Source organism: Cebus imitator, unplaced genomic scaffold (genome assembly GCF_001604975.1).
Source record: "Cebus imitator isolate Cc_AM_T3 unplaced genomic scaffold, Cebus_imitator-1.0 Scaffold155, whole genome shotgun sequence".
NCBI classification, from domain to species: domain Eukaryota; kingdom Metazoa; phylum Chordata; class Mammalia; order Primates; family Cebidae; genus Cebus; species Cebus imitator.
This window is the reverse complement of record NW_016107470.1, coordinates 437,580-450,658: the sequence shown is the minus strand read 5'-3', so window position 1 is coordinate 450,658 and position 13,079 is coordinate 437,580. Positions and strand designations below refer to the sequence as shown.

The 13,079-nt window shown below is 41.0% G+C and overlaps 1 protein-coding gene across 1 annotated transcript in view; it reads left to right on the top strand.

Moving 5' to 3' along the window:
* DOCK8 (dedicator of cytokinesis 8) overlaps positions 1 to 13,079 on the top strand; it is a 246,736-nt gene that overhangs the window by 98,111 nt on the left and 135,546 nt on the right. Inside the window, exons 7-9 of the mRNA XM_017543412.2 lie at positions 2,179 to 2,264; positions 8,668 to 8,734; positions 11,065 to 11,214. Of these exons, the coding sequence (XP_017398901.1) occupies positions 2,179 to 2,264; positions 8,668 to 8,734; positions 11,065 to 11,214 (303 nt within the window). The remainder of the gene's footprint in view (positions 1 to 2,178; positions 2,265 to 8,667; positions 8,735 to 11,064; positions 11,215 to 13,079) is intronic.

The following is a 13,079-nucleotide window of genomic DNA, read 5'->3' as shown; positions in this document are numbered from 1 at the left end:
AACTAGTATATCCAGGTTATGGCTGAGTCTACAGGAGAAGCAAAAGTTGGACTTAACCACCAAGGTTTTATAAGGCAAGTTGTTTCCCTAATTCATTCTGATTCTACAAAAGGCATTCTATGTCAATCACTGAGAAAGATTCCACTAATACTTTAAATCATGGAAAAGTTTGCTGAGGCTCTTGGTTACAAGTGACAGAACCCAACTAAAACCAACTCAGAAAAAAGGGTGGGGTGAGTACTTCTTGGCTCATCTAAGGAAATCACAGGTAGGCAAATGTGGAGCTGACCTCCAGATCTGCTGGGACAGTAACTGAAAGAATATCATCTCTCTCGTACTGTCTCTTTCTCTCTCATTATATGTTTCATTCCCTTCATTTGTGTGTGTCTTTAGGATGATGAAAACAAGAGGTATCCACTAACGTTTCACATTTCCACTTTGCGCCTTCTTGGGAATTAGTTCCCATTTCGGTTGGCTGTAAAGACTGGAGAAATTTATATAGATTAAAAGAGACGTAGGAAATACATCATCCAAATGCCGTATGTGGGCTTTGCTTAGATCTTGATTTAACAAAATAACAGTAAAAACAAATTGAGACAGTCAGGGAAATTTGAAACTGGCAAAAATTATTTAGCGCCAATAAGAAATTGTTATTAATTTTAGGCATAATAATGGTATTGCTATATGTTTTTTTTAAGTCTTTATCTTTTAAAGATATGTACTGAAATATTAACATATTTATATCGTCTCTGGGAAGTTGCTTCTGAATAACCCAGTATTGAGAGACAAAGGTAGTAAGTGGTTGAATAGATGAAACCAGAACGCCCATGAGTTGAACTTGTTGAAGTCAGGTGATGATGGGTGAATAGTGGTTCGTTACATTACTCTCTCTACTTTTGCATCTGTTTAAAATTTTCCAAATGAAAATCTTTTTTAAAAGGATTTCAAAAATTAGAATCTAGACCAAAGGCAGTCCTAGAAATCCATGAGTGTCTCTACCTTCAGGTTGTTTTCCAGTTAGGGAGATCCTCCCTTTAGATATGTCTGTTCCAATCATCCTAAAAATTCCAAACTGCTCCGAGGGAGTCTAGCTTGGGGCAGGCACCAGAACAGTGTCTCCTCTGAAATAAACTCAGCCATTCCACCCAGCAGCATGGCCAACTGTAACCACAAGGAATGGGGGCCACAGGGAGAGGCTGGAGTAATGATGAGCTTACCACGTGGATCATTCCACCAAAGTGGGTACATACTTACCAGGAAGGTGACTTTGCTGCTGTTTGGAAGAATGTTAGGCTTGCCAGGGGGTATTCAGTGGAAATCTCCCAGGAAAAGACCATGAGACATGACCCTGTTCTTTGGACCCTTGCGATCAGCAGAGCGCTCACCAGTGTTTGGAAAGCATACTACAAGAGTGAGAATTACTGTTTTCAAGGATTTGCACTGCTTATTTTTGCATACATGAATATAATTAAGATAGAATGATAGTTCAGATGCAGATGTTAAAGTTACAATAGGGACTTGACATTCTCTTTAAGTCTTTGGGTTCTGTGAGGTAAAATAAACAAGTAGAGCTCTTGATTTGTCATTACTAAGTTTCAATACCTAGCACTTCAGCAAGTTCTAACGGCCTAAGCCTGTCTAGAACTTGTCAGTTCAACCCCAATCTCTATCACCTGTTTAAGAAAACAGTGAACTGAGAAAATAACTCTGTGTTTTAGGATAGATGGTTTACAGCCTTAAGTGAACCATTCTGACTCAGCTTTCAAATCTGAAAGTCACATACTTGCTAGTAAAGCCCTTGACAGGAGAAATATTCTGAATGTGTAATTAGAGTGGGCAAAAAACACACAAAAACATCCACAATAGGTATAAGATTTTGCAATGCCATCTGGTGGATGTTACTAAGCCATATCCATGTTCACATTTCCTTCCTTCCTCCTTCAGTCTCTTTGTCTTAAATGCTTGGTTTCTAAAAGGAGAAAATGTTTGCTGTAAATCCTGGCTTTGAAGGTTGGGGGTTGGAAGACAAACTTTCTTATAAGAGGCAGAGTGTTAGAAATAAAGCAAATATGAGTGAACTTGAGCCATGGAAGGCAGCCTTCCCTCCCCTGGGTTAACTCTAACTGGAACTCCTCACAGAATTTACTAATGATTTTCTTATGATGTGATTAATCATAGGAGGATGCTGTGGAGATACGTCCGGTACCAGAATGTCCCAAGGAACATCTGGGCAACAGAATATTGGTCAAGTTGCTGACCTTAAAGTGAGTATCAACCAACACACTACCACTACTTTGAGACTGATCTTGCCTTTTAGATACAAATGTTGTCTTTATCATCAGAGCTTGAATCAGAGAGGAGCTCCCAAAATACTTTTAACACTGGGCAGCTGTGGAGTAGTAGAAAGGGCACCATTTGAGTCTATTCCTGGATTTTTTTTTTTCCTACCATCCTTTTGACAGTTATTCTTCTGTAATACAGAAAGCAAACACAAATGTCTAATAAAGTTAGACATGTAAGGTAATTGAGTGAAATGACCTATGTTAAGAAAAATAACACATCAGTGGTGTGCTGGAATCAACTCGACTAACTCATGACAGCTGACAGTGTACACCTTTTCCTAACCCTGTGTTCAGTGAAGTCACACTGGTAACTTTAAATTGGCCATGGTAAAAGTATTTACAATGTAGAATCAGCCAGTGCTGCAAAAGTGCACCACCCTCAGCACTCAGAGATTATTTATTAAACATTTACCAGTATGCCACTGTTGAAACACCATGATAAATGCAACTAGAACTCAGTCTTAGTGCCAGGGGACAGTAGGGAGTGGTGGGGACTGCAGTAAACCATGTTAAGGGGGCACTCACTACTAACAACAGCATTCTTGCCATCTGAATAAACAGGCCCATTTTTGTAAACTGTTTATTTTTTTCAAGAGAAGCTGGAAACCCAGATTTTTCTGCATAATATCCGAACTCCCTAAGTATTTTCTCATTCCCTTTATAAACATCATACAATTAAAACAAAACACAGCTACAATCTGGTTTCAGGTTGTGGGCCAATTATTTGCCACATCTACTTTAAAGCAGTTGCGTCCATATGTTTTGATTGTATACTTTGACAGTAAAAAAAAAAAAAAAGTCCTTTATGTACATATATTAATTTTGTACTTTCACATTAAAATATCTGCATTATAAAATATATAATTGAGAAATTTTAAAGGATGAACTAGATAAATCTAAATAAATTCTAGTATTTTCTATTGCACTGCAATAGATTGTCTTGTGTCCTCCCAGAGTGCTTCCATGTCTCTCTTCCTCTCTGCAGACTGCCACTTTCAAGAATTAGTTCTTCCTCTTCAAATCCACAGGTGAAAACTTTTAAGTTGTACATAGTCTACCTAAGCAAAACTACAGAAGTGTAACATTTCTTTACATAGTATTAGAAGGGTCACCCATCTCTCCAAGTCAATTCAAGGGTCCCTTCAGCAGCCCCTGGTTTGCAGTGAGAAGGCATGTGGATTCTGGATGTAAGGCTGGGTTTCAACCCTGGGAACTTCCCTGGGATTTTGAGTTCTTACCTATAAATGAAGTTGATAGACCTTATGGTCTCCAAGTTCCTACCTACCACAGACTTCTGTGATTCTAACACGCAGCCTCTGCCAAGTTCTTCTGCCTCAGAATACAAGCCAGCAAGTCTGCCTGCACAGTGATGGGTGGTCTCTTGATGTTATAGTCTCCTCCCCCTGGCCACTTCTACCAGAAGGGCCTTTTGTATGGAGAAATGAGCAGCCCATAAACCAGCTGAGTATCAAGTAATGCACAGAAAAGCTAGCTCTAGCCCTTGCAAACCAGCCTGGAAGTGGGAGCTTCCTCGCCTGTCTGGTCCGCAGGAGGACCGGGTGGAAGTGGCTGTTCCCCTCTGCATTGTTTAGGAAGCCTTCTCTATTGTCTGAGGCACCCACCAGCTCCCCACAGGATGCATCGTCAGGCTACTTTTAGATGCAGTGACTATGTCATTTGATATGACAGAAATTCTCCCCTATAGTACTCATCGCCAAGCTTTCTAGCCCTCTCCAATGAATAGAGGCAGCTGTTCTCACAGGTGGGAAAACATGGCCACTAAGAAGTTATGTGTTATTTATTTTTTTTTAAGTTGATGGAGGCCAAGTGCAGTGACTCACACCTGTAATCCTGACACTTTGGGAGGCCAAAGTGAGAGGATCACTTGAGGCCAGGAGTTTGAGACCAGCCTGGACAATATAGCCAGAACCCTGTCTACAAAAATTAACAGATGTGGTGATGCACCTTTAGTCCTAGCTACAATGGGAGGCTGAGGTGGGAGGATCGCTTGAGGTCAGGCGTTCAAGACTGCAGTGAGCTACTATCATGCCACTGTACTCCAGCCTGAGTGACAGAGTGAGACCCTGTCTCTAAAATTGCAAAAAGGGGAGTTACTTGAATATCTCTTAATGAAAATTGTCAAGTGCAGTTTCTAGTGATATTCCCCTCAACTGCCAAAGCATGAAGTCGAATTGACATATTCACCAGGTGCACTTGGCCAGCTCAGGTGTTTTAAATAGTCTCCATGCTAACCTATACCTGCAAGAGAAAAGATGGACCAAAGAGATAGCCCCAGGAGTAACCACTTACAGTAAATTAGACAAAAGAAAAGAAACAAATTCTTGTAGGTAAGCCTAGAATGTGACAGTATGAATACTAAAAATATAAGGGTAATATTAACGGCAGATGTTTTCCCATTGACATTGATATGCAGGATTCTATTTATAAAACTACAGATTTGGCCAGGCGTGGTGGCTCACGCCTGTAATCCAAGCACTTTGGAGGCCAAGGTGGGCAGATCACCTGAGGTCGGGAGTTCAAGACCAACCTGACCAACATGGTGAAACCCTATCTTTAAAAAAAAAAATAAAAAAATAAAAAAAACTACAGATTTTAGCAGCTGAGGGATTTGTTTAAAGCCATGGACATCTGTAACTGTCTCTGTATTGCTTTTCAGAAATATATAAACCCTCAAAGATACAGAAAGAATTAGGCTCCTGCCAATTCTGTGTTTGTAACAGGAAAAAAAGAGAATGATAACACAGTATTTTTCTGTTTTGTATTTTAAGTGGAGAAAGATTTTTAAGATTTAATACCATCTTATAAAAAGTAACCTCAGCTTTTAGGAGTCTTCTTAAAAGACTCCTAAAATGAAGATGGTGAAACTTTAGTGTACAGAAAGTTTACCCAGGGAGTTTATTTTAAATGCGGATTTTGGAGGACCTCCCATAACAATCTCCCTCAAGAGATTCTGGTTGAGTAGGTCTCAGGTGGATCAGGAAACCTGTAGGCTGGCAAACTTCTTTTGCTTCAGAATGCTAGTTTTGGGGAACTACACTTGAAGAACAAATGCTCATTGAAAAAACCCAGGCTCTGTGATCAGAGATAGCTGGGCTCAAAGCCTGACTGTGCCTGTTCCTAACTTTGTGGACTTTGGCAAGTTCCTTAATTCCTGGGAACATTGGTGTCCTAGTGTGTTAAATGCAGATAATATCTGCATTACACTATAGTTGTGTAAAGTGGCTGATGTGTGGAAAGCACTTAGTACAGCACAATTTTGAGTCTGTAATAAATGTCAATTCTCTTTTCCTTTCTCTGAACCACAGAGGACTTACCACTCAGTACCTACCTAAGTATATCCCAGCAATATTTAGGCCCTTTTTGTAGTAGGGAGGACAGAATTAAATATAGGTTGGCCATTCTAGGCAGAGCTGGTGAGCCTTGGCACAAGAAAGCCCCAAATTGGCCTGGTGTGGTGGCTCACACCTGTAATCCCAGTACTTTGGGAGGCTGACGCAAGTGAATCACCTGAGGTCAGGAGTTCAAGACCAGCCTGGACAAAATGGTGAGACCCCATCTCTACTAAAAATACAAAAATTAGCCAGGCGTGATGGCATGTGCCTATAATCCCAGCTTTTGGGGAGACTAAGGCAGGGGAATTGTTTGAACCCCAGTGGCAGAGGTTGCCGTGAGCAGAGATTACACCATTGTACTCTGTCCTGGGTGACAAGAGTGAAACTCCATCTCACCAAAAAAAAAAAAGAAAGCCCCCAGTTAATGTGCAATTACCTAATAATAGAAATAATTATCATAGAAATCCTCAGCACTGGGCTTTCAGGTGGTAAAATGTACATCACATAAAATCTACCATCTTAACCATTTTTAAGGTACGGTTCAGTGGTGAGCACATTCACATTGTTCTGCAGCCATCACCACCATCCACCTCCAGGAATTCTTCTCTTCCCAAACTGAAACTCTGTACCCATTAAACAATAACTCCTTACGCTCCCTAATCCCCAGTACCTGGCAACTACCATTCTACTTTCTGCCTCTATGAATTTGACTACTCTAGGTGCTTCATATAAGGGGAATCATAAAGTAACTGTCTTTTTGTGACTGGCTTCTTTTACTTACCATCGTATCCTCAGGTTCATCTATATTATAGCATGTATCAGAATCTCCCTCCTTTTTATGGCTAAATAATATTCCATTGTATATGCGTAGCACATTTTGCTTTGGCCTCATATATATCTGTCCATGGACACTTGGGTGACTTCCACCTATTGGCTATTGTGAAGAGTGCTGCTACTCAGCATTGTTTTTAAGGTACATTCACACACATCATCTTACATGATCCTCATAACAGCCTGGAAAATAGAAAAGCAAGCATCCTTTCCTTATTTTGCAGATAAATGAATGCAATTGGGAAAGGTAGGTAACCTGATTAGGATCACAGAATTCGCAGGGGGGTGAAGAGGAACAGAGGCCAGGTCTCTGGCTGGGTGCCCTGGGCGTCTGCCATGATTCCATATTGCCTCATTTCCAAAGGTGCCATTTTAGCAAATAACCCTTTTGTCCGTGTTCATACTCTGTCCCAACATTCTTCTGAAAAGTCCTCTTTTGAAACAAAGCTATCTACTGATAAGGACATCCTCTTGCACATAGCTGGAGACACAACATAGCTTTACTGACATGACGTCTGATTGATGGTAGGCTGGGACCCTTTTCCTGGTGCTCTCAGCAGGTAACATCCAAGGCCTTGGGACATCAAGCTGAGAAACTTGGAAGACATTCATCAGTGTTCCGTGTGCACCTATAATGTCCACCAGGATAGTAAAGGTGGATAATGCAGCAGGATTATGCTTTGGGATTCACCATTTCAAGGGGAATTGGCAATTAGGGTCAATATGAGGGCTCCTCTTTCTAGCTCTCACGGGGCCCAGGCACCTCGGTGTTTATCTGCTGTGCTCAATCCACTCCCTGACCTAAACTCAGCAACTCCCCAGTAATGGAGTTAGGAAGGGCCAGACATTCATCCCCATCGAAACCTAGTATTATTCTGACTGTCACACTATCAGTCTAAGGAAAAGCAATCGAACTTTTCTTTTGTTGCCATCTGCAAAGTCCCATTCCTTAGAATTGAATAATATAGAGCTTATTCTTTAACATTTTTTGTTGTTCTTTCAATGGCTTTAGGGTACAAGTGGTTTTTGGTTACATGGATGAATGTATAGTGGTGAAGTTTGAGATTTTAGTGCACCCATCAACCAAGTAGTGTACATTGTACCCAATATGTCATTATTTATCCCTCGTCACCCTCTATTCTCCCCATTCTGAGTCTCCAAGGTCCATTATACTACTCTGTTTGCCTTTGCATATTCATAGCTTAGTTCCTACTAACATATGGCACTTGGTTTTCCATTCCTGAGTTACCTCCTGAGTAACTACACAGGAGGCTGAGGCAGGAGAATTGCTTGAACATGGGAGGCAGAGGTTGCAGTGAGCCGAGATCACGCCACTGCACTCCAGCCTGGGCAACAAGAGCAAGACTCCATCTCAAAAAAAAAAAAAAAAAGCAGCACTTTTCACAATAGCCAAAAGGTAGAAGTTACTCAAGTGTCCACGAAGAGATGCAAATATGAGGCCAAAGCATAATGTGCTACATGCACTTACACAGTTCCTAAGTGAAGTAACGCAGGAAAACCAAATGCTGTAGTTAGTGGGAACTAAGCTATGAGTATGCAGAAGCAAACAGAGTTCCACCCAGCTCCACCTAAGTTCCTGAAAAAGACATTATTTCATTCCTTTTTATGGCTAAGTAGTATTCCTTAGTGTATATATACCACATTTTCTTTATTCACTCAGTGGTTGATGGGCAATTAGGTTGGTTCCATATCTTTGCATTGTGAAAACAGATACTATCCTAACAATACAATGTAAAATATGAACAAGTCCATTACCTCAGACAGAAAGTCTACCCTCAGAAAACACAGTCATTACAATGCTAAGAAGATGGATCAGACTAAAGATCTATTCAGCCCACTTTCTCTTGCAGTACTACCAATAAGCAATTTTTGGGAGACATCCCAAAAATATCCAGCATGCCTTTGTAATGTCCACTATGATCTCAAATGATTAGAAATATTTCACAAACCTCCCATATTTCTCCATTAATATGCCAGTGTGATTCTCATATACTTGGAGTTTTCCAAATATTTCTGGAAACTGCTCACATTTTTAACCAGTTTATCTATCCAGGCATTTTCAGAAAATTCAAAATTATCTAAGTTAAAGCCACTTAGATTTTCCTCTCTTTCTGTGATAGGTTCGAGATCGAAATTGAGCCTCTATTTGCCAGCATTGCCCTCTACGATGTTAAAGAAAGGAAAAAGGTAAGAAAGCAAATAAAAATCCATCCACAAGGCACGTATGTTGTTCATGATTCTTTGGATGTATGTTTCTAAATCTTCTTTGCAGCAAGAACCTATCAGATTTGAAAGCAAATGATCTTTGATGGGTCCAGTTCTGTTGCCTTTGCGATTTTTCAAGCAGTGGTCTGAGAACGTAATTTATGATCTTTGAAGGATTTTTTAGGGAAAGGCTCCTGGAGGTGCTGGCCTGGCTGGAATAGAGAAAGAATGAAATAGTCAGCACATGGGGTTATATAGAAAACAAACCCATTTAAATACGTTTTTAACAAGCTGGGATGTGAATGTAAAGCTTCCTCAGTTTGAGAGTTCTAATGTGAAATAGGCTTATTATGACTGAAGGGCATCTGACATGGTAAAGGTCTCAATTTGTCACAGAGCAAAGACCTCACCAACTGTAATGTGTTTTTAATGAAAACAGTGACCAAGACTTCTCTGTGCATGTTTAATGTTTAGTCATTTTGTGACTCCCAGAAGAAGATAGCAATAGCAAATCCCAAAATAGAAGATGGACACTTCTGCCCTTCTTAAGTCATTCTGTATTTAAGGAAACATGTATCTTCTGCATAAATATTAATGATCACTGAGATTTGTGTAGTTAGGATAGGTTAACTGCTGAAACAAGCAGAACCCCAAATTCAGCGGTTTAAAGCAGTAGTTCTCAAACTTGAGCATACATCAGAATCCCCTGAAGGACTTGTTAAAACACACTTTGCTGGGGCCCACCCACAGAGTTTCTGATGCAGTATGTCCAGGTGGGACCTGAGAATTTGCATTTCTAACAGTCCCCTGGTGATGCTGAAGCTGCTGTTCAGGGGACCACATTTTGAAAACCACTGGCTTATAAACAAGAATTTGCTGTCTTTGTTTCTTTAACCATCCAGGGCAGGAGGAGGGACCCCTCTGTTCCACCCAGTCATTCAGAAACACAGGCTGGCAATGGCTCCTCCATCTTCAATATGTGCTCTCCCAAATCACTCTTGTCACTGCCATAGCTACCCCTGAAGAAGAGAAAAGAAGGATGGAGGAGGCCTGGAAGTTCAACACATTGCTTCTGCTCACAATTCATTGGAGAGAATTCAGTCACATGATCACCCCTCATTGCAAAGGAGGCTGGTAAATGTAGTCTCTGCCTGGACAACCACTCCCCACTAAAATTCTCTTGGTGATGAAGGGGAGAAGCGAAACATACGTGGCTCTTAAGTAATACTACACTAAGAGAGCCAGGAGCACTGCTCACATTATGTGCTTCCTCAGAATCTTCACTAAGATTCACTGCCTACAATATTAAGAGCAAACTCTAGCTTTCATGCTGGGTTTTCTTCATGATGGCATTCCTCTACTTTCTTTCCATCCATAGTCTATGCAGAGTCAAGCTGGACCACTGCCTGTTAACTAAGCTTCCCCCAAGCGTTCAAGCCTCTGTGCTGTACTCTCTCCATAGTACATCGTCACCCTCCACCCCTGCCTATCAGAATCTTCTAAGGCCCATCCATCTCCAGTACTGCTTCCATGAAAAGTTGTCCTTGTCACATTTTGCAGTTGGGTAACTGCAAAAGGCCTGTCACTCTCTGGAACTGCCACAGTGCTTCTTTGTATCCATATGGTGACTTGTATTTTGCTTTTACTATAGTTGCATGTTTGCCTTTTCCATCACTTTTATTTATTTATTTTTTTGAGCCAGGGTCTCACTCTGTTGCCCAAGCTGGCATGCACTGGGGCCATCTTGGCTTACTGCAACCTCCACCTCCCAGGTTTAAGCAATCCTCCCACTTCAGCCTCCCAAGTAGCGGGGACCACAGGCATGTGTCACCATGCTGGATGGTTTTTGTATTTTTTATAGAGGCAAGATTTCACCATGTTGGCCAGTCTGGCCTCAAACTCATGAGCTCAAGTGATGTGCCCGTCTTGGCCTCTCAAAGTGCTGGGATTACAGGTGTGAAACACCACACCCGGTCCTTCCCTCGTTCTTGATTGTGAACTAATTGAGGGCAGAGGTCCTGCTCTTCTGTATTGAAGTAACTAACACATCACTGATACTCAGGAAATACTGGTGGCTTGATAAACATTTAAATGTTTCTAGGAATATCTCTCAAATGACTCCTAAATACCTAGACATTGTGACAAAACACTCATCAGATGTATCTAGTAACCACTTTCCTAAACCACATCTATGATTATTACACGTATTCCTTCAGCCATATTTATCTGTGCTGTTTTTACTCCTTTTTAATGTGTTTAAACCATGAATACAATAGGTCTAACTTATATTTCACTTTGTTGCTCATTTACAGATCTCAGAAAATTTTCACTGTGACCTGAACTCTGACCAGTTCAAAGGATTTCTGCGAGCTCACACACCTTCGGTGGCCGCATCAAGTCAGGCAAGATCTGCAGTTTTCTCGGTCACCTACCCGTCCTCAGACATCTACCTGGTAGTCAAGGTAGTTCAGCACAATCTGATTTGTCCAGTCTGATGTTTTCATTGCTGCATTATTCCCAGCTCATGTTTGAGGCGCACGAAACCTCAGAACGTGTCCACATATCCTCTGAGATTCGCTTTGTTTCCTTCTCAACTTACCCCTTTTCCCTTCTAAGTAAACTGTTTCAGATACTAGAAAGACTAGGTTTTGGAGTCATACAGACCTAAGTTTGAGTCCTGCCCTTACAGCCTAGTAACTAAATGGCATTGACAATGTCCCAGTCTTTTTGAGATTGAGTTCCCTTATCTGTGAAGTGGAGGTAATCACACTGACGTCAGTGGATAGTCATGACTACAGAATGAAGCTTGGCACACCTGGGCACCCTTCCTCCTAAGGAGAGTTCCCTCAGTGACCTGATACAGAGAGGCTGCTGTGGAGAAAGGAACAAAATCTCTGTGCGAGAGTTTCCTAATGATGTTCACGTTGCTCTAGACATGCATAGTTAAGTGTTCCCAAGTCTAGACTCTTACGATTTGAAGTGTGAGCTATGGTTTTCAAATTTTCACACTCTTTTTTTTTTTAAACCATGTCACAGACTGTCTCTAATGAGAGTTGAAATCTATGGGGCAATTATAAGTAGAAAAGCCTTTTATTCTAGACTATACTCTTCACTGTTGTAAGAAAACCAGACTCTTTCTCTGTACACCAAAATGACTGGTTAGAAGTTAACAAACATCAGGTATTTTACCTACCTTAGGCCAGATAATTGGTCTTGTTGACTCTTTTTTTTTTTTTTTTTTTTTTTTGAGACAGCGTTTTACTCTCACCACCCAGGCTGGATACAGTGGCGCCATCTCGGCTCATCGCAACCTCCACCTCCCAGGTTCAAACGATTCTCCTGCCTCATGCTCCCAAGTATCTGGGACTACAGGCATGCACTACCCCACACAAGGCTACTTTTTGTATTTTTAGTAGAGATGGGGTTTCACCATGTTGATCAGGCTGGTCTTGAACGCCTGACCTCAGATGATTTGCCCCCCTTGGCCTCCCAAAGTGGTGGGATTACAGGCGTGAGCCACTGCACCTGGCCGTCTTATTGACTCTTTATGCCAAAATTGTAAAACAAAACAAAACACCGCAAGGTGTCTGATTTCACGGGCACCCAGCCTCCTAGGTCTGGAACACTGTCTGGTTGGTATAGTGTTTTATGTCTGCAGTCTCAGTGACCTCCCCGTGATCTCATGGTAGTAGTATATGGATGCCAAATAATTCAGGTAGCTTAGCGGTCACCTCACAGATGGCAAATGTCTTTTCATTCTAGCTTCTTTGACACCATTTAACAAAGATTATGTGAGGTTACCGTAGCTTGAGGGGAACTTATTTAAGTTCATAAAATGTATAGTTAAAATTATATTGCTGAAAAGACACTCCTATTGTTGTCAAACTTTAATCTGTCTCCTTTTTGTTGCAGTGTTATTTAGACATACAGGAAAGTTAGCTTAAGCCCACTATGGTAGCCCTGTAGGTAAGTTCACAATTCTCTGTCAGCCTAGGAAACTGAAGAAGCCAACACTGGTTCTATAGAGCCAAATTTCATCTCAAACTCTACTTCCCAGTGGATGACTTCCTCTTGATTAATCCATCATATTCTGCCAAATAACAGTGGTTACCCATTGGTTACTATCACTTACTAAATATGTTCCAAAATTTTCAAATGTATAAATGTGTTTATTTGACGTAACAAACATACTAAAGTGTTCGGATAGACTTAAGAAATTGAAGTCTACTCAGCAAGATGGTCCCTGGTTTGCTTTCTGTTTGTTTGTCTTTACCGCAATGCCATCTCTGTTGCTTTTCTTTTTTCTTTTTCTTTTTTTTTTTTTTTT